Genomic DNA, 21,996 nt, shown 5'->3' with positions numbered 1-21,996 from the left:
AAATGTCTAGCTCTAGCACAAAGTATGTGGAAGTAAATAATATATATAATAGTCACTAGTAAGACGCCTCAGGGCGGCAAACACCATGTCTTGGCCGCCTGGCCAGTGATGTATATCGGACCATTTACCCATATATGGAGATCCATGTACTGTATATAGAGATATGGTGTGAGACCCCAAACAAACATGCTTACTCAGTTATTCGTTATGTGAAAATCCTATGACGTCTATCACATCTGACATCATACATACAATCCCTTTTAGGCCCTTACATGGAGATCCCTGTCTGAACTAGCCACACAGGGTTAGGTATGGGCTTAATATTGATGACATCAGGGATCTCCATATGTGGGCATAAAAGGGATTCTGTTAGTGGTTCCCATGACATCACAACATACAATCCATTTTATGCCCATTCAAGAGGGGGGGGGTCCCCACTTGAAATATGATTATTTTGGGGGGTCCTGAAAAGGTTGAGAACCACTGATTTAGAGCACCTTTAAGCCTGTCCATTCTACTTAATAATATAAATAACTAAATAAACAAACAAGCAAGTACAGTCACTAACCAGGCAGCAGCAGCAAGAAAAAAACAACTATTCCAATGTGTCTCACAATTTATTATTTATCAAACTAGACATGATACAAAAATAATCACAATAGCCGGGGATCCAGTCACCAAAATGGGAGAGGACCTGTGATGTTCTGCCGCACTTTTTATTTCTGCATTTCTGTTTTATCTATTTGTTTGGTCATTAAAGGTCCACAGACTGAGAGGCCTGCTCTGCCGGAAACATTGCGAAAAAAAAGTTATGTCCATTTGTATATTCACTGTCCCATTGACTCCACTAGAAATATTACAAAAAGAAGAAAGAAAAATCTGCTTTAAGTAGCATGTGAGGGGTCAAACTAGGGGTTCTTCATCATTCTGAATCTATTGCAAGCATTTGTTTTGCATGAAAAACATTCTTTGGGCAAAATCTTGGCCACCCAAAACTGTGAAAAGTGGAAAAAAGTGATGACTCATCACTTTTCACAGTTTTTGGGGGCCAATATTTTGCCCAAAGAATGTTTTTCATGCAAAACAAATGATTGCAATGGATTCAGAATGATGAAGAACCCCTAGTTTGACCCCTCACGTGCTACTTGAAGCAGATTCCTTTTTCTTTGTTTAATATTTCTAGTGGAGTCAATGGGACAGTGAATATACAAATGGACATAACTTTTTTTTGTTTCCGCCAGAGCAGGCCTCTCATTCTGTTGACCTTAATGACCAAACTAATAGATAAAACAGAAATAAAAAGTGCGGCAGAACATCACAGTTTCAACCCTATTCCTTGAGCTTTTTTGGGCATGTGGATCCCCGACTACAACAACTCAAGTATTTTCTATCTGGTCGGATCTTTCAGTCACAACCGTTTTCAGTCCCAGCCATATTTGGTCGCGATGAACTCGCAGTCTTTAGGGAGTGCACCACGCAGCGTTGTCTTCCACCACTTCCAGATGCCCTTAAAAAAAGAAATCTCATGTGGGACTTTGTTTGTCGATGTCATTTATTTGGTGGGGTTCTTTTCTAAAGGGTCTTATAAATAATGAGCCTGGTGGGGAGATGGTTCAGTAGCTGCTGCCCCCTGCTGTCTCATACTGAAGGCCAGAGTGTGTGGACCGGGCTGCTTCTCCTCCATCAGAAAATCAGCTTCTTCTTCATCGTACCTGAGAAACAAGGTGGAGACAATATTAGTTATTACACAAGTTAAACCAGTAGTTACCCCCCCCATAAAAAAATCTATTACACACTAGGGCATTCACGAATAGTGACTTTTAGTATTCAAATTATTCGACTTCAAAGTATTCGAATAGTCGAATATTCAACAGGACTGGCCAGCAAATATTAAGTAAGCAAGAGGCGGACATTGTGAAAATAGCAGATCTACATGCTCACAATAGTCGAATATTCGACAGGACTGGCCAAACTGTCAAATATTAAGTAAGCAAGAGGCGGACATTGTGAAAATAGCAGATCTACATGCTCACAACGGCGTTGTGAGCATGTATATCGGCTATTTTCACAATATTCATCTGCGGAACCTAGTCACATTAAATGTAATACCTACAATTCCAAGTGCTTGTCAGGGTGGGGGTCCCCAGTTCAAATATGTTTATTTTGGGGGTCACAGTCTAAAAAGGTTTGAGAAGCCCTGGTATAGAGCATTAACAAATTCATCCACCAGGGGCATTTACAACTCATTCTTATGACTTCTCATCTAGCCAGCTTTATAAACTATATATTTTTTAAAGAGAAAAAAATATATATATATATATTCGACTTCGGTGAACAACGTCGAATAGTGACTTTGATATTCGAATATTTGGTGAATGCCCTATTACACACCCCATGAAGCCTTTTCCCCCCATTAGTTTTTTGTCATATTCATTTTATCTACTAAATAAACAGTACATTTAGTTGACTAAAATCTCACACACACACACACACACACACACACACACACACACACACACACACACACACACACACACACACACACACACACACACACACACACACACACACACACACACACACACACACACAGTATCATAATCATATTGTAGAGATTTAATATATCGCGAATATCGTCCTACGTCATGCACTGGGATCAATTCACCTGGATCATGGATTTTGATTATCGCGATAATATCGTAAATCGCGATTTCTATAATAATCGTGATATGAAATGTTTATATCGTCCCATCCCTAGTATGTATGAACGCAACATTCCGGCTCAGTGGGACCACACATGGACTGTTTTGCAGGCAGCACTGACCTGAAGTCCGGTGTTCACATGAGAAAGTGGCTGTATAGAGCAGGGTGGTATGAAGGTATATACACCTTGAGGCTAGAGATGTGCCGATTGACCGGTGAGTGATCGCGATCGGCCAACCATGCCTCTATCAGCTTTCATCGCTATCGGCTTTTATCGCTATCGGATTTGCCGATCTATAAGCTAGATCAGCTAACCCATTTATCTGTGGGACTGAATGTAACCTCAGCTTCAACTCCTACAAGTTGAATTGGATACTAGAGGACCTCAGCCTGCAATCTCCTAATGTTTATAAATACTTAATATACAATGTCAATGGTTTGTAAGAAGAATCATTAAATATATAAATGCTGCTACAGTAACACAATAAATAGAAGAATTTATGGATTTGACGCTGGGATCGGGAATATCGTTATGGGCAGATACTGATTCCAGGTGATCGGTGATCTGTATCGCAATTGGAGCATCTCTACTTGCTGCAGTAGAAACGTGTCCGCTGGGCCTGGTTTTTCTGTGTTTCTATTGAAAAATAGCAGATATACAAAATCACAGCGCGGCACCGAGTGCCGCGCTGTGAGCTTGTAGATCTGCTATTTTTGAAAAATCATGATTTTACTTTGCAAGTCTTTGAATATATCTATTTAAAAGCGATTATTTGTAACTCAAATATTTGCTTCTGGGTGGTCCCTGGAACAACATATTTTGAGATGGAGGTCCGTGGCTAAATACCTGTAATTTTGGGGGTCCTTGACATGAAAAAGTTTTGAGAACCACTGATTTAGAGGAAGGATTTAGAAGTCGGGTCAAAGATCGGGTCAAAGATATTCAAAGACTTCCACACATTTTCCAGTTTTTTCAAAAATAGCAGATCTACAAGTTTGCAGCGCGGCACTCGGTGCCGCACTGTGAGCTTGTATATCTGCTATTTTTCTAAGGTTAAAGCCTACAATAATGGTTAAAGTGGTTAAAATCTAACGCGACTCGGGCGCGTTCCAGGTATTTGAGAGTTAGTATGTCAGGCTATATTCTCACTGTCGGGTAGAAATCTTATGTAGAAAACTGTTAACTTTTCAGGAGTGTCTGAATGGTTCCAAAGTAGTTAGTGTTCATACTTTTCATTGGTTAAATATTTACAAAAACTAGAAATACAAAATTCACTTTTGAAATCCTTCACATATAACGGAAATCTACAACGCGTGGCATCACAAAGCATTGTGAGCTTGCAGATTGGCACGACTCTTGTACGATGAAGATGGACAGAGACAAACAAATTAAGTGGATTGTTGACAATAATATTCTGATTCATTAGGTATATTCCAAACAAAAATCGGCTATTCCTTTTTAATGCAGAGATTTTTTTGGGGGGGTATTTAGTGCTTTATTTCAGATGCATTACAGAGGGAGAGAGACAGGAGATACTGGGATACTACTATAGCCCTAGTCATGGTATACGTTCTTACTTGGTCATCATCATTTTCGAATGTACTTTTAGTCTAGAACTACCTAGGTCTTGCATAGCCAGACAATTAAAGGAGCTATAGTCAAGTTTTTGTCAGGCTGACACTTTGTTTACATTCTAGTCTATTCTTTGATAGTGTTAGACTAGGATGTAAACAAAGTGTCAGCCTGAAAATGGCCAAAATTATTATTTTATCATTATTTTACGCTTTTAGTGGTCATTTTTGAATAGAAACACATAAATGAAGCTTATTTTTTCATAAAATGTTTTCGAAACATTATTTCTATTTTAGCATCCGTTTTTCAAGAAAAAGTTGACTATAGCTCCTTTAAGGTCTCCACCTACCAAAAACCTCAGTTGAAATCTGAATTTGATGGTGGTGGCGGTCGAAGAGAAAAGCCTATAGGGCTTGTAGATCAGCTATATTCACTGAATGTTCGCCTCAGAATAGGTATGCTAGCTTTGAAGTGTTCACGCACACACACAGAGTATGTACATTACTTGAATCTATGGCATCTATCTTCCTCTTAAAGCCGACGGTGGGCCCTCGGTCTCTCTCTCGCAGGGCTTCAGGGGCGCTGTTGGGTTTTGGCAGCAGGGGTCCGGCTGTGGGGCCCGGACGATTACTGAAGTAAGGCATCTTCAGAGCCTACACACGCGCGCACACACACACACACACACACAAATTATAGTGCAGTTCATGTGGGAAACCAATACAAGAACAAGGAGCACTCATTGGTACCTGTGTGGCAGTGAACCTGGTGTTGGGGGGTATGGTTCTGGTGTTGGGGGGTATGGTTCTGGTGTTGGGGGGTATGGGTAGGGGGTACGGTACCTGTGTGGCAGTGAACCTGGTGTTGGTGGGTATTAGGGCATTCACCAAATATTCGAATATTCGAATATCAAAGTCACTATTCGACGTTATTCGCCAAAGTCGAAGGTAGTCATAGGAATGAGTTGAGGTGTCAATGCCCCTGGTGGATGAATTTGTTAATGCTCTATACCAGGGGTTCTCAAACCTTTTTAGGCCGTGACCCCCAAAATAAACATATTTGAACTGGGGACCCCCACCCTGACAAGCACTTGGAATTGTAGGTATTACATTTAATGTGACTCGGTTCCGCAGATAAATATTGTGAAAATAGCAGATCTACATGTGGGGCGGCATAGCTCAGGGGTAGAGAAACCGTTATTAGAGCACGAAGGGTTCCCAGTTTGAATTCGGGCTCCCCCTGAGTTAATGTCGAGGGGGTTCTTGGGCAAGACTCTGAACCCCCTCGACTCTGCTCCCGGTGAGCTGGTTGGTGCCTTGCATGGTTTCCTCCGCCACTGGTGTATGAATGTGTGCGTGAATGGGTGAATGTAATGCACAATCTCTGTAAAGCGCTTTGGATAAAAAGCGCTATATAAATGCACCATTTACCATTTCACAACGCCTCGCAACGCAAGGCGTTGTGAGCATGTAGATCTGCTATTTTCACAATGTCCGCCTCTTGCTTACGTAATATTTGACAGTTTGGCCAGTCCTGTCGAATATTCGACTATTCGAATACTTTGAGGTCGAATAATTCGAATACTAAAAATCACTATTCGTGAATGCCCGAGTGGGTATGGTTCTGGTGTTGGGGGGTATGGTTCTGGTGTTGGGGGGTATGGGTAGGGGGTACGGTACCTGTGTGGCAGTGAACCTGGTGTTGGGGGGTATGGTTCTGGTGTTGGGGGGTATGGGTAGGGGGTACGGTACCTGTGTGGCAGTGAACCTGGTGTTGGGGGGTATGGTTCTGGTGTTGGGGGGTATGGGTAGGGGGTACGGTACCTGTGTGGCAGTGAACCTGGTGTTGGGGGGTATGGTTCTGGTGTTGGGGGGTATGGGTAGGGGGTACGGTACCTGTGTACCAGTGAACCTGGTGTTGGTGGGTATGGTTCTGGTGTTGGGGGGTATGGTTCTGGTGTTGGGGGGGCGTGATTTGGAATTGCACACGCGTTCTGGGCAAACCCCGCCCATGGAAGCTTTTGATTGGCTGAACCGGCGCTAGGGAGCGCTCCTTTTTGGTCGCTTGGACCGCACGGAGGTGCGTTTATCGTGGGCTTGCCCAGGCCTTACGGCCTGGGCATAAATATAACGATTGCATTCACCACGGCTTCGTAACTCGCGGCCACTCGCGCCTGCGGCGCTCGGGGGCGAAGAGCAGGACCAAGGTCCGCTGGCCTTCGCGCCGCTTGCAATGTCGTGGACAATAATCAAACGCCTCCGCCCAGAACTCATGTGCAATTCCAAATTAAGCGTTGGGGGGTATGGGTAGGCGGTATGTTACCTGTGTGGTAGTGAACCTGGTGTTGGGGGAGTATGGTTCTGGTGTTGGGGGGTATGGTTCTGGTGTTGGGGGGTATGGTTCTGGTGGTGGGGGGTATGGGTGGGGGGTACGGTACCTGTGTGGCAGTGAACCTGGTGTTGGGGGGTATGGTTCTGGTGTTGGGGGGTATGGTTCTGGTGGTGGGGTACGGTACCTGTGTGGCAGTGAACCTGGTGTTGGGGTTGAAGGTGAACAGACCCTGCAGCAGCTCCAGCAGGTCGTCTGTAGCTGCACTGAAGATCATTTCTAGAGGAGTCCCTGGAAACAACTTGAAGGACACGTAGTCTGGTAGGTTGCTCATACCCTGCACACACACACACACACACACACACACACACGTCACACACACACACACACACACACAGGTTTAACCCATTTAGGCCTAGAATTATTTAATTATTGAACTATTGAAAAATAGCAGATCTACAAGCTCACAGCGCGGCACTCTGCGAGCTTGTAGATCTTCTATTTTTGAAAAAGTCGTGAAAATGTGTGCAAATCAAACGTTAAAGTGAACATTTGTATCTCAAATTTTGCTTCAGGGTGGTCCCTGGAACTAGATATTTTGAGATGGGGTCCGTGGCCAAATACACATCATCTTGGGGGTCCATCACATGAAAAGGTTTGAGAACCAATGACATGGTTAGTCTCAAGAACAGACTAACTGAGCTCCCGTTAAGCGAAAAGGAATTTTTCTTTGACAATGGCTAGCCAGATTGCCGACATAGAAACATGGGTTTTAAAAAAAAACCTTATAGAATCAGGTCAAACTTCAAATTTTCACGATTTTTCAAAAATAGCAGATCTACAAGCTCGCAGCGCAGCATTCGGTGCCGCGCTGTGAGCTTGTATATCTGCTATTTTTTAATAGTTAAAGCATAAAATAATGATACAGAATAATGTGTACCCGTTCAAAATGGGTTTAAAGAGGGATGGGTATTGGCAAAGAATCTCACGATACAATACGTATCACGATACTTGGCTCAAGGTACGATTGTATCACGATATATTGCAATGCGATACGTATTGTGATATATTGCGACATTCAACAGAATTGAAAGATTTGTTTTGTAGAGCTGTAAATACAACTTGCCATGTACCAACTGGGTAATCTAATAATATGCATGTACATCACATTATTTTGATAACTCAATGGACAAATTGAGTCAAAACCATCATCTAGCAACATCTAGAGGCAGTGGACCGGAATTCTACCATTGGTTTCTCTGCAGGGGAACAGAGTTTCTTGTCTCCAAAAGTATTGTTATACTACAGCCCCAGCCCCACAATCAACAGTATTGGGAAATAAAATATTGCGATATATTGCCATATCGATTATATTGCCCATCCCGAGTTTAAAGCTTGAAAATTTTATTTTCTAATTCATTGCAGTGGTGGAAAACCTACTCACGTTCTTTCTTAAGTAAAAGTATCAATACTGCAATTTAGAAATACTCTATTACAAGTGAAAAGTCCAGAATTAAAAATGTACTTGAGCAAAAGTACAAAAGTATTGGTATCAACATGTACTTAAAATACCCAAAGTAAAAGTACCCATTATGCAGAATGTCCCATTTCAAGTTATCAACTGTATAACAGTAAATAGCAGATCTACCAGCTCACAATGCGTCACAGCTTTAGTCCGGCTATTTCCAAATTGACGCTATGTATCCACGTTTCCGCAAGAATTTACTGTAGCATTATTTGCGGGACACTTCCGGTTAACAGCAGACATACAAGCTCACGTCGCGTCGCAGATGCAACCGTTGTGAGCTTGTAGATCACTCTCGGCTGCGGCGCCGGAAGCTGCCTGCACATCCTGCGCAATGCGCGATGGGATGTTGGAAAGTTGTGGATACAGGGCTGTAAGGTTTTGTAATAATATTCAAAATCTACAAAGTAATTAGTAACTAATGTTTTCAAATAAATGTAGCGGAGTAAAAGTACAATATTTGTGCCGTGCTGATGTCCAGATCTGCCGCACTGTGAGCTTGTAGATCTGCGATTTTTGAAAAAGTCGTGAAAATGTGTGCAAATCTTTGAATGTATGTATTTTCAAAGCGAACATTTGTAACTCAAATTTCGCTTCTGGGGGGGGTCCCTGGAACTAAATATTTTTAGATGGGGGTCCGTGGCCAAATAAATATCATTTTGGGGGTCCTTCACATGAAACGGTTTGAGAACCACTGACATAATAGTCTCTCAAGAACAGACTAACTGAGCTCCAGTTAAGTGAAATGGATCTTTTCTTTGACGATGGCTAGCCAGATTGCTGACATAGAAACATAGGGTTTTTCAAAAAACCTTAGAAGGATTCAAAAGAAACTAATAGAATTGGGTCAAAAATCGAATTTTCACCATTTTTCAAAAATAGCAGATCTACAAGCTTGCAGCGTGGCACTCCGCGCTGTGAGCTTGTATATCTGCTATTTTCAATAGTTAATGATACACAATAATGTGTACCCGTTCTGAAAGTACAGTACTTAAGTAAATGTTACTGTACACCACTGGTTAATTTGAAGGTCCTTACCGGCCAGGTCTCCTCCGTTGGGGTTCCCAGTGCTTCGAAGACCTTTGACAACTGGTCCAGATCTGAGTCTCCAGCTAGAAACGGTAGCTAGAGACACACGCACACGCACACACACGCACACACACACACACACACACACACACACGCATAATCGTCATCATTTTTTCCATGTTGAGAAAAAATGTTAAATAGTTACAAACACTTTCAAAAAGTAGTGGAAATAGCAGATCTACAAGCTCACAACGTGTCGCATCGGCTATTTCCACAATCAATGTTCTTTTTAAAGTATACAATTGTCACATATGTCAGTCATTTCTTTGTATATTTATTAAAGTGATAGTTCAACTATTTTTGACATAAAGCTGTGTGAAATAATGTATTAATTGATTACCAGAGTCCCATGGTCAGAGTTCTGGTCAGTTTCTAATGAATATTAAGTAGTTCCAATGGGGTGGGGGCCATTTGGTGTGGCCCAATCATTGAAAATAGATTAATCCACAAAACTAGCGTCATTTGTATTGTTGGCCTATTTCTACCATATAGAGAGCGAGGTTTCGTTCTGATCAGCTGACTGCAAAGCACCTTGTTTTGGTGAAATATGTTGCAGCGGCGTAGTGATACTGGACACAAAAAATAGTACCATGTGACAGAGGGGTCAAAGTTGAACGAAAGTTGGTCTATTTGGTAGAAATAGGTCAACAATACAAATGAAGCTAGTTTTGTGGATCCGTCTATTTTTAATGATTGGGCCATGAGCCCCTGCCAAATCACCGGAACTACTTTATATTCATCTAAAACTTACCAGAACTCTGACCACAGGACTCTGGTAAAGGATTAATACATTTGTAACCACTATTATAATTTTTAAGTATTTCACACAGCTTCATGTCAAAAATAGGTGAACTATTATATAAGTTATGCGTCATGATTTCCATGTGCAACTTCAAAGCCTAAAAGCCAAACAGAAATGTAATTGTAAATAACAAATACACAATTAAATCGTTAATTGCAATTATTTGAGTGACAATTAATCGTCATGTAAAAACGTCATGTCGTCATGTAGAAACGTAAATGATTCACAGTTGGGAACCAAGTGGACGCTTACAGGTCTGAAACTGTCACGCGCAAAATGAGTTCTATTACTGAACACGCGAAGCGGCACAAACATGACGCAAAGTAAAGTTCCGCCAATCAGTGTGTGCGTGTGTGCATGCGTGCGTGGTTACCCGAAGCAGCAACTCTGCCAAGATGCACCCTACTGCCCACATGTCCACTCCCACTCCATACATCCTGGCACCAAACAGCAGCTCAGGAGACCGATACCACCTAGACACACCAGACACACACACACATAGGGGTGGGCGATAACATGGTGATAAATATCGTTGAGGCGATAACAATGTCTCCACGATATGCCTTTTCAGAGGTATCGTATATATGTCGTGATTCAATTAGGGAGCCTTGTACAAAATCCTGTTGAATTGTTAATGCAGAGATTCATTGCAGAATTCAATTTAAACCTGTATTTTGGTCTAAATCGGTGGTTCTCAAACTTTACAATGTCAAGGTCTCCCCTTAACTCTGACAGTATACAAATGAATGGATCCATTTGGTTTCGTTTGTATGCTGTCAGAGTTACATACTTGTAAGGGTCACATTTAGACCTCCCAAAAGGAACCCAGAGAGTCCCTGGACCCCACTTTGAGGACCACTGGTCTAAATGGTCTGTTACTCCTTTTTATTTTAGTTCTTGTTATCTTGTAGTAGGTGGTTGTACCATTAACTTGAAAAATAACCATAAAAACCAACAATTGTTGATTTTGTGATAAGATTGTGTATCACAATACAGCTTGGAAAAATATTGTGATATTGTATTTTTCCATATCGCCCACCACCCTACACAAACACCAACATGACACCCTAGTGGTCCATCGCATGATTACAGCTGTTTCGCTAGTTTAGAATTTGAACCAATTAAAAGTATTAACAAGATCCATTGGAACACGTTTTTTCTTCTTATTTTTTCTCCTGAAAAGTAAGGCTTTTGGACAAGCATTTTCCACCCGACAGCAGTGGTGTAACGTATAAGTACATTTACTTAAAGGAGGACTTTGCCACTTTTCAACCTATCTTCATATAATAGGTCCACCTCACTAATGTTCATAATAAAATTGGTCCAAGTCTCTTAGGAGAGCTGTGGGAAGTTCAGAAATCCATCGTCTTGTGACATCATCATTAAAAAAATAATAATAATTATCAATATTTTTGAAAAATAATATTTCGATTTTTATTATCGCGACAACACAACCCTCCAATGAGGAGGGAAAAAAAAAAAAAAAGCTAGTGAGGACCAATTATATGAAGATAGGTTGAAAAGTGGTGAAGTACTCCTTTAACCCTTAAGTTCTGTTCAGATTCACTACACCTTCGTTCTGTTCGGGTCATTTTGACCCGGTGGATATTTGGTTTAAAAAAAACAACACTAATATAAATTTTAACTTAACAAATCATCATGATACATTGACTTTGACTCAATACCAAACAATTCATATGATATATTTGGTAAATGTTTGCATTTCTGCTTTGCTATATCACATTAAACACTGAAAGAGCTAGGCGTTTTTACTGATTTAGCTGAAATCCATGTAAAAAAAACTACTTCATTTAATACTGGGCAATATTGCTCATGCTTATAGGAAGGGGGGGAGGGTTCGGAATGGGGCTTCGGAAGGGGGGTGTTAGAAGTGGGGGTGACTGTGTGTCTGTGTTTTGGCATAATACTGTGTATTTCTGTGCTTCCGGGTCAAAATGACCCGAACAGCACTTAAGGTTCAAAAAATATGAGGGGGGTGTAGCATGGGTGTAGTGCAAAAATATTTTTTTTACATGTTCATCTCAGAAGAATCTTTAAGGCCAGTGAGTTTCAGGTGGAAACATTTTTAACTTCTACCTTTTTTTTCCAAATGAAAATGTAAAACGGGTCAAAATGACCCGAACAGCACTTAAGGGTTAAGTACAATTTGGAGGTTTGTACTTTACTTGAGTATTTCCATTGAGAATCCAAAACTTTTAATTCTACTCCACTACATCTCGGATCCAAATATTGCACTTTTACTACAATTATTTGAAAACTTTAGTTACCGATTACTTTGCAGATGTCAATTATAATATTACAAAATTAACCACTTTAGCACCATTTCATACCTAGGCTATTTGACAATAGCCGATCTACAAGCTCACAACAAGCTTGTAGATCTGCTATTTTTTACTTGTAAGTATATGCTTTTGATGGCAATACTTCAGTACTTTTACTCAAGTGCATATTGAATTGATATGATATACGATACAGTACTTTGTTAGTTCACACTGACATTTGTCTTGCGTCACAGCAGCCAAGCATGCGAAACACAACATTTGACATAACACAATTCCAGACTTCTACTTGTAACAGAGTATTTCTGCATGGCAGTATTTATACTTTTACATAAGTAAAACATCTTTCCACCACTGCCTGACAATGACCATATTCAACACATTGTAAACAACACTGACAATTAGGGATGGAGCTCGTTAATTTGTATTGATAATGAGCACCTTATCGATCCTGCTTATTGAGACAGGCTTTTATCGAGCTCACTATTGAGTGTTTTATAATATTTTGTGGTGTCACGACTGTTGGCCTGTTGAAAGATATGAGACGGCAAATTCTGAACAGAACTGGTATCATCATCACCATCTATGAAGATGACAATTGACAAAAGTATCAAATATTATCATTAAATATCATTAAAACAATCATTCATTAGTGTGCAATAAGTGTTAAATGGCTTTATATTATGGATAGTACTGTCATAATTTCTTGATCGCCTCTTGTCTTGATTGTTTAAACATGACGTCATGGGCCGCTATGCTCAGTAACAAGCTTGATAAGCTCAAAGCTTATTGATACCGGGTACTCAATCAATTTGTTATGGAGTTTGTTAGCAGCCCTTGTTTCCAGCTCCATCCCTACTGACAGGGGCGTCACACCAAATTCTGGGCCCTGGGTACAAGAATTCACTGCGGGCCCCCCATGAATGTTAACCATTGAAAAACAGCAGATATACAAGCTCACAGCGCGGCACCGAGTGCCGCGCTGCGAGCTTGTAGATCTGCTATTTTAGAAAAATCGTGAAAATGCGTGCCAAGAAACCTGTTTCCATGTCAGTGATGCTCAAACTTTTTCATGTGAAGGACCCCCCCCCCCCCCCATCTCAAAATATTTAGTTCCAGGGACCCCCCCAGAAGCAACATTTTTGTTACAAATGTTCACTAAAAAAAATACATATATTCAAAGATTTGCGCACATTTTCACGACTTTTCAAAAATAGCAGATCTACACGCTCGCAGCGCGGCACTCGGTGCCGCGCTGTGAGCTTGTATATCTGCTATTTTTCAATAGCTAAAGTTACTAGGGCCCCTCCACCTTGGGCCCTGGTAACTCAGTCCAACTTTCCTACCCCTTGTGACGCCCATCCCTACTGATGATACGATGGCACAACGCTCCCACCTGGTGACCACTTGATGCGTGTACACTCTGTTAGGGCTTCCAAAGGCTTTGGCCAGCCCAAAATCTGCCAACTTCAACACTCCGTTCCCGTCCAGCAAAAGGTTATTTGGTTTCAGATCCTAGATAAAAATATTTAAAAAATACAGTATATTTAATATATGATACAACACATTCACAATCACTCAAGTTCTAGAGTTGTCGAATTATACCCCAACCCGACCCTACCCGATCCGACATTTTAGGTCCGGGTCGGGCCTAAAATGAATGGTAATTAGTTGGGCCGGGCCTCGGGTTCAAAGATTTTTTCTTTTCTTAATTTTAAAAACTTTTCCAAAACGTTTCCAGAATTTTTAACCCGATTTCCAGGACTATATAACAATAATTCAGCAAAAAACAAAAAAGCAAAAACTAGTCGTTTACTCCTATGCTCAATGCCCAAAGACAGGTAGTGTATGCCAGTGGTTCTCAACCTTTTCGGGCCGTGACCCCCGAAATAATCATATTTGAACTGGGGACAATGTTTAATTTGTCATTTCAGAGGTATTAACAAAAACAATAACCAAAGACAATGCATAGCTATTTTTTCCAGGACCTTCCAGGACCCTTGATCAATTCCAATACCTTTCCAGTAAAAATCTAATTTCAAAATATTTCCATGAATTTCATGACTGGGAACCCTGTAATATGTAGTTAGGGCTGGGCCTTAATTTTCAGTCCCGTTGAGAACTCTAACAAGTTCACAGGACTCTGACCACTGACTTTGTGAAAGAAACAAGCAGGGTCTATGAAAACGACACCAAACTAAGTGACATTAGAGCAGGTCAGTCAAATGTTATTGTCTAATGTGGTTTTAGAACAGTGGTTCAATACATTTTCATGTGAAGGACCACCCACATTGATGTATGTATGCATCTAGTTGGCCACAGACTCCCATCAGTGCGATTGCAAATCAGGCGCCAGGGCACACCCATAGAAGATTTGTGTTGTATGATTTTTAAAAATGCGTTTCAAGATCTTATGAAAAGAACAGATCCACAAGCTCACAACGTGTCGCATGAGCTGTCAAATAGCCAATGTATACAAGGCTTGTATACATTGGCTATTTGACAACTGAATATTGCTGCGGCAGCGGCTGGTGATCGAAAAAACTTCATGTCCCATGATGCAACTCCCATGATGCGAGCTTGTAGATCTACTATTTTTGAAAAATCTTGAAAATTAGAATTTTGACCCGAAGTGTCTTTTGAATCCTACGTTTTTTGGGAAAAAACTATATTTCTACAGTATGTCAGCAATCTGGCTAGCCTCAACACGGGGTCCGGGACCCCTAGGGGGTCCTCAGAGTTACCACAGGGGGTCCTCCAAATCTTTGTGTGATAGATGCTTTTTTTTTCTCCTTTTCAATATTAACCACTTGAACCCTAGCGTCCATATTCTCAGAACTTTAGCCAATAATAGCAGATCTTGGGGGCACGGTGGCGCAGTCAGTAGTGCTGTCGCCTCACAGCTAGAAGGTCCTAGGTTCGATTCCCGCCGGGGGACACTGTGGGTGCTGGGGGCGTGTTCCCTCCTCCGCATCATCAGTGCCCACACCCTAGGTGGGGTTGGCAAAAGGACCTTTCTGTGTGGAGTTTGCATGTTCTCCCCGTGTCTCCTAGGGTAGATACCCTCACAAAAACATGCAGTAATCCTGGTCTCTATAAAAGCCTCCCCCTGGCCAGCCGGGGCGCCTGATGGAGGGGAATGGAACTGGTTGGAATAACGTGTTCCTTCCACGCGCTACGTCCAACCGGGGAAGCTCCCCCTGTCAGGTGATAAGAAGCGGCCTGCTCACTCCTCATGCATTGAAGGAAGCATGAGCTCAGTTCAGGGCCCTCCCCAGGTTGGCAGAGGGAGAGTAGAGCCCAGGATCACAGCTTAGGCAATTGGCACCGGGTGAAAAAATGGGTTACAAAAATCGTGGGATAAAAACAATTTAGAAAAAAAAAAGAAAAAAATAATAATAATAGCAGATCTACAAGCTCACAAAGCCTCGTGCTGCGAGGCGTTGTGAGCTTGTAGATCGGCTATTATTGGCAAAGAGTTTTGGTGTAGAAGGGTAAAAGAGAAGACTAAATACAGAGTGAAAGGTCAAGTTTATTAAGTATTGATGGTTCAAGTGGTTAAATATCGGAAAACACAAATTTAGATTAACCCAAAATACACTGATGATTGTGCTGTCAAACGATGACACTAAACTAAACTATATGGTATCTATGGGTTGTGGGGGTCCCTGCTTCATCTCTCTCTCGACTAAGGGGTCCTTGGCCTGAAAAGGTTGAAGACCCCTGGGTTAAAGCATTCAATAATCCCAGGCGCTCGCTCATTCACCCTGTGCAGGATCCAGTGGTGGTGCATGTACTCCAGTCCCTGTAGCGTCATCACGGTGTAGGCTTTGATGTGGGCCGGAGTCAGAACCAAGCTGCCGTCTTTGATTATCACCTAGCAGACAGGGAGAGAGACAGAGAAAGTTCAACCGATTATTACTAGGGGCGGCAGTGGCTCAGGGGTAGAGAAACCGTCATTAGAACACAGAGGTTTCCCAGTTCGATCCCGGGCTCCCCCAGAGTTAGTGTGGAGTTCCTCTGCCATCGGTGCGTGAATGGGTGAATGTAATGAGTGTGTGTGTGTGTGTGTGTGTGTACTTTGTGGGGACATCATGTCCCCACAAAGATAGTACAATCGGAGGAAAAAACCAAGTGGGGACAAATTAATAGGTCCCCACAAGCTGTTTAGGGGTTAGGTTAAGGGTTAGGGTTAGGGTTAGGTTTAAAAATGAATGGAATGTCCCCACAAAGATAGTAGACTATGTGTAATGTCCCCACAAAGTAGCAATTGCAAACCTGTGTGTGTGTGTGTGTGTGTGTGTGTGTGTGTGTGTGTGTGTGTGTGTGTGTGTGTGTGTGTGTGTGTGTGTGTGTGTGTGTGTGTGTGTGTGTGTGTGTGAATGTAATGCACAATCCATGTAACTTGGATAAAGGCGCTATATAAATGCACCATTTACCATTTATTACCGTATTATTATAAAATGATTTCGTTATTCATTCATTTGTGTTTAATTTGTTTTATTTATAGATTTTCTTTTCTTTTTATGCCATGTAATTTGGGTTACAAATAAAATGATTATTATTATTATTAAATTAATTCATACAGATTAATGGAAAACGATTCTGATGATTATGCTAAATAACTGATCATCTCTAATGACTGTGATCAGTCGATAGAGCTGTCGCCTCACAGCTAGAAGGTCCTGGATTCAATTCCCGCCGAGGGACGCTGTGGGCGTGTTCTCTCCTCCACGTCATCAGTGCCCACACCCTAGGTGGGGTTGGAGAAAGGGCCTTTCTGTGTGGAGTTTGCATGTTCTCCTCATGTCACCTATGGTACTGTAGGTACCCTCACAAAAACATGCAGTAATCCTGGTCTCTATAATGCCTCCCCCTGGCCAGCCGGGGTGCCTGATGGAGGGGAAAGGAACTGGTTGGAATAAAGTGTTCCTTCCACACGCTACGTCCTACCAGGAAACTCCCCTGGCAGGTGATGAGAAGCGGCCCGCTCACTCCTCATGCACTGAAGGAAGCATGAGCTCAGTTCGGGGCCCTCCCCAGGTTGGCAGAGGGAGAGCAGAGCCCAGGATTACAGCTTAGGCAATTGGCACTGGGTGAAAACATGGTTTGCAAAAATTGTGGGATAAAAATATGTATATTAAAAAAAAAGCCATGCTGGGAGCTGGTGGGAGCAGAGAAATATTGATTTATTTATATATATTTTTGTGATCTATTGATCTTTATCATGTTGAATAATACATCTGTATTAGGGTCTGCATTGTAATAAAAGTTGCCGTTTAGCGGGCTAGCGTGTTCTCACCTCAAGATCCGTCTCCATGAAGTCAAACACAAGACTGATGTTGGATTTGTGACCAAATGCGTCCAGCAGCTGTAAACAACACAGTGGAATTAGAAGCTGCTTCATTGGGTATTCAGTACTACATATAGAATATATAGATTAGATATACAGTACGCGATAGCCGCAAATTGCAACACTAGATTTTTTTTATAATCGGATGAATCTAGGGTTGCAATACCTCCCATAGGCAGCCAATGCATCAAAACGTTTTTTTTTTTTTTGCTATCTGATTGTATTACCGTAAACGACATCAAACTCACCAATATTGCGGCTCTATTGAAAGCTTGCCTTATCCTCTTACTATGTGTTTCTTTCATAACACTCCACCTTATACATGTTATGAGCTACTTTCTGTCAAGAAATCCGAGCAGACATGGGTTATTTTCTAAGTGTTGAACTTTGGAAGCGCTCGTCTTCTATTATGCAGCGTCCCGCTGCCTCCTGCATTATGTGACATTTAGAACACAGGACTGCTGAGTGACTTCCCAAAAGCGCTTCCAAACTCCAGCACTTAGAAAAATAATCACCTGAAGCCAATTTCTTGATAGAAAGTAGCTCCTATAACATGTCTACGGTGGATTTTTATGAAACAAACACTTTGCAGATAGAAAGAGGATGGGAGAGTGTTTTCTGCTGGTGATTCAGTCCGAGTGTACAAAGGGTGCGTTCGTAAATGTGCCCCGTTTGTGGTTAGGGTTAGGGGTTATGGTTAGGTTTAGGCATAGTTTTACTGAGGTTAAGGTTAGGCATAGTTTTACTGAGGTTAGGGTTAGGATTAGGGTTAGGTTTAGGCACTCACTACACTGAGCACACACCCGGTGCGCATTTCCGAACGCACCCTTTGATACACTCGGACTGAAACACCAGAGGAAAACACCATCCCGAAAGAGGATACAAGCTTTCCATGAGCCCCAATATTGGTGAGTTTGACGCCGTTTACAATCAGATAGCAAAAAAAACAGTTTTGATGCATTGAATCCCTATGGGAGGTATTGCAACCCTAGATTCATGCGATTAAAATAAAATCTAGTGTTGCAATTTGCGGCTAAGTACTCCATATAGAATGTATAGATTAGGACTGCAAGGATAGCATTATAAAAAGACAGAATGTGTTCAATCCCGCTGGGATGACGGTTAAACTGGAACTCACACCAATGATGTTTGGATGATGCAACTCCTGCAGAAGTTTGATTTCTCGAAGGGCAGTCCGGTTGATGCCTGACAAATAAGAAATGTGTGTTTATATGGTTTGCAAGGGTGCAAGGGTACATTTGGTTCACTATTATGTATGTGTAACAATGACAAGTCACATCCTAGGTTTCACTCTCTCTCCACCATTGTCTATTCTAGCCTGTATATACAGTTATAGAATTCTGCACTAAACCTAAACCTACAAACATATTCTGTTATGGGGGTCTCTGGCACAACTCTTATCCTACTCTTATCTCCGGCACCGTTGCCCCTATCCATGCCAAACTTTGCACACACACTCCTTGGCTGGCAAACCACAACCTCCACCCCTGATTTCTCCCATGCCCCTCTTCTAGCGCCACCATGAGGTTGCTTTTTGCAGACAACATTAATGGACATTTACACTGGCCAATTTGTGTATACATGCGACCTGGCGGTCGCTTATTACCGGAGTCTTACTGGTAATAACTCACCATCTTTAGCTTCCGTTCTATGGCCAACCTTTATCTGTCGAGAGAGAGAGAGAGAGAGAGAGAGAGAGAGAGAGAGAGAGAGAGAGAGAGAGGGAGAGGTTAATGACACTTCAGTTTCAAGCCCCTGCACGGACATGATGAATATGAATGTATCTGAGAATAAAAGCATTTTAAAAGCACAACGATACCTTTTTGATGGCGACTATGTCGTCAGTGGTTTTATCCCTGGCTTTGTATACTGTAGCAAACTGCAGATGAAAGACAAGAAACGTTAGAGTTCAGACCACTGTCAATGTCAACACTGCCGAAGAGGCAGTTCACTGTTCAGCACACAACATGATAGACACATCGAAATCATATCAAACGAATATAACAGCAAGGCCTGGAATTTCGTCATTTTAGGGGCAAGGCCACTTGGCCTTTGGTGTTTTGAGGGCACAAAGGCCAGATGCCAGGGCAGGAAGGCCATCAAATAAAACAAGATGTTAGTCCATTGAAAGAATATGTTGAATTTAAGGGTTAGGGACGATAACCTAATCTGCAGTGACATAGATAAATGATGGTATTTATAATCTGATCCATGCTCAGCCCTGCACCAATCAAAGTCACTGGATTGGTTCTAAAGATGGGGACTCTGGAAGTTAAGACTTCAGAATGTCAACAAAAGACACTGGTGTCTACATGACAAGAAAGAGACACCATGTCTACTGTCTACATATTGACAAGACAGAGACAGAGGAGAAAGTGGTACAGTCAGCTGGGCACTAGGCCACTGTGGCCTCAGGGCATGCCATTTTTTGAGGGGCACAAGGCCAAACTGAGGGGCAACGACGGCCATGGCCTTCATGGCCTCCATGAAATTCTTGACCTGATTTTGGGGTTTGTATTGTAAATCACGCCGGTGTGATTTACAATACAAACCCCAAAACCAATCCTCCAGTTCTAGGCAACACAGAAGGGAGGGAACTTTTATTTTATTTTTTCCCCCACATAACTCCTCTGAGGTATATTAATGACATAGTTCAATATTGAAAATAGGTGGTTTTCCCCTTTAATTATAGTTATAGAGTGTTTGTTCAGTACGTGTCTCTCCAGCTGGTAAACAGAACATATAATTTCAGGTCAGGATGCCAATTTGGTCCAATCAGGAGAGAGAACTCCTACAGGGAGGATACAGGAGAAATTGGAAGCAATCAAACAAAGAAATGAGCAGGCAAAATATGAAACTGAACAATATAAAACTGAAGCTAGTTCCCGATTGGATGATATTGGGTAAATAAAAAGTCTTACGATACCTTTAAAAAGGGTTGTGATCGTGAATCAGTCATATTCTCATATAAAGCCACCATAAATGATCACAGAGCAGACAATCCCCTAGCTGACCCCTCTTTGTATTTACCTACTGTATGATGTTTTTATTTTTGTATTTTTAAATTATTTCCCCCTTTTTTCCTGACTATATCTACTGCATAGTACTGTGTTCTATCCGTCTGTCATTCAATGTTATATGAGATACTTAAATGGTTTCCTATGGAAATAAGCGTATTCTTTTCTAGGATCTCCTTTTAGTAGACCTTGTACCAGTGAACTGTACCGTCATGAAACTGTATTTTTTTCCTATGCAAACTTCTTCTAAAAATGAAACTGTATTTTTTCCTATGCAAACTTCTTCTAATAAAGTCTTCAATCAACCAAAAATCAATCAGGTAGCCTACTGCATGTTTCCTATAGCATTTATAACTGGCCATACTGCTGTTATACAAGTGCTACAATGATGTACATTTACACTTCAACTTATTGTTTATGCACAAAATGACTGGCTATCCACAGGTTTTGTAGCAATTGTATAAATATCTAAATGTTTAAGCATGTTAATTGTTACATTTCTTCGGACCATTATTCCAAATGATGTTCTTATATTTATTTGAAAAAGGAAATGATTGATTGAAGACTTTATTAGAAGTTTGCATAGGAAAAGGTACAGTTTCTTGACGGTACAGTTCACTGGTACAAGGTCTACTAAGCCAACACAACATCGAGGTGCCCACATAGGTGCCCACTCTTCCTGTATCCTCGCCTAGTAATTTAGGTCCATTCGGGTCTCATTCACACTGTTTACATTAACAACCGTGCAGTCGCTTGGTAGCAACTGTAGTGCAACATAACATCATGTCCTTTTAAACGGCTTCAGAGGACCCTGAATGGCAATCAGATCAGATCAAAGTGTTTACACACACAAACACACACACATGTAATCAAATGTTTGATTACCTGTCCCTCTCCCAGAAAGTCTAACTTCTCGTATCTCTTTGCTCTGGACTTCACATCCAGCGCCATGCTGCTGCTCCCGAATGGATGCTCCAACTGTCAACTGCAGTCTGCAACAATCTGCTTTGTTGTTAAAGGTCCGCAGCCTAGTGCTTCCGGGGGTCCGGGGTAAACAGCCGATCTGCAAGCCCACAACGCGTCGCGTCTGCGACGCGTTGTGGGCTTGCAGATCGGCTGTTTTGTGTGAGTCGGGGACTTTAACAGGCTACTATTTCCGGGTGAAAAGGGAAAAGTTGGTCCTGGTCCAATATTTGGTCGGCCGACGCCCTCTGGTGGTCGGGTTTTAGTCACGCAGTTCCACGCTTCACATGCAAGACCAGTATCTTTACATTGGGAGATTCTACAA

General features: G+C 41.8%; 1 protein-coding gene across 1 annotated transcript; it reads right to left on the bottom strand.

Moving 5' to 3' along the window:
* Positions 1-604: 604 nt before the first annotated feature.
* On the bottom strand, positions 605-21,678 carry cdk7 (cyclin-dependent kinase 7). Its single transcript, XM_080739610.1, has 12 exons — positions 21,594-21,678; positions 19,511-19,570; positions 19,323-19,356; positions 18,809-18,876; positions 17,620-17,688; positions 16,084-16,194; positions 13,714-13,832; positions 10,391-10,490; positions 9,165-9,251; positions 6,789-6,938; positions 4,782-4,929; positions 605-1,712 (listed from the first exon to the last, which is right to left on the bottom strand). Exons 1-12 carry the CDS (start codon positions 21,657-21,659, stop codon positions 1,684-1,686), a joined length of 1,041 nt encoding a protein of 346 aa, XP_080595736.1. The 5' UTR covers positions 21,660-21,678; the 3' UTR covers positions 605-1,683.
* Positions 21,679-21,996: the final 318 nt, after the last annotated feature.

The sequence above is a fragment of the Nannobrachium achirus genome, assembly GCF_963921795.1.
Source record: "Nannobrachium achirus genome assembly, chromosome: 12".
Classification (NCBI taxonomy): Eukaryota; Metazoa; Chordata; class Actinopteri; order Myctophiformes; family Myctophidae; genus Nannobrachium; species Nannobrachium achirus.
Note: the sequence above shows the minus strand (reverse complement) of the source record. Positions and strands in the feature narration are given on the sequence as shown.

Coding starts and splice junctions, on each gene's coding strand:
- cdk7 (XM_080739610.1), bottom strand. CDS start 21,659: ATGGCGCTGGATGTGAAGTCCAGAGCAAAGAGATACGAGAAGTTAGAC. Junction 19,357..19,510: donor ACATAGTCGCCATCAAAAAG/GTATCGTTGTGC, acceptor CTCTCTCGACAG/ATAAAGGTTGGCCATAGAAC. Junction 13,833..16,083: donor ACCACTGGATCCTGCACAGG/GTGAATGAGCGA, acceptor ATTTTTATCTAG/GATCTGAAACCAAATAACCT.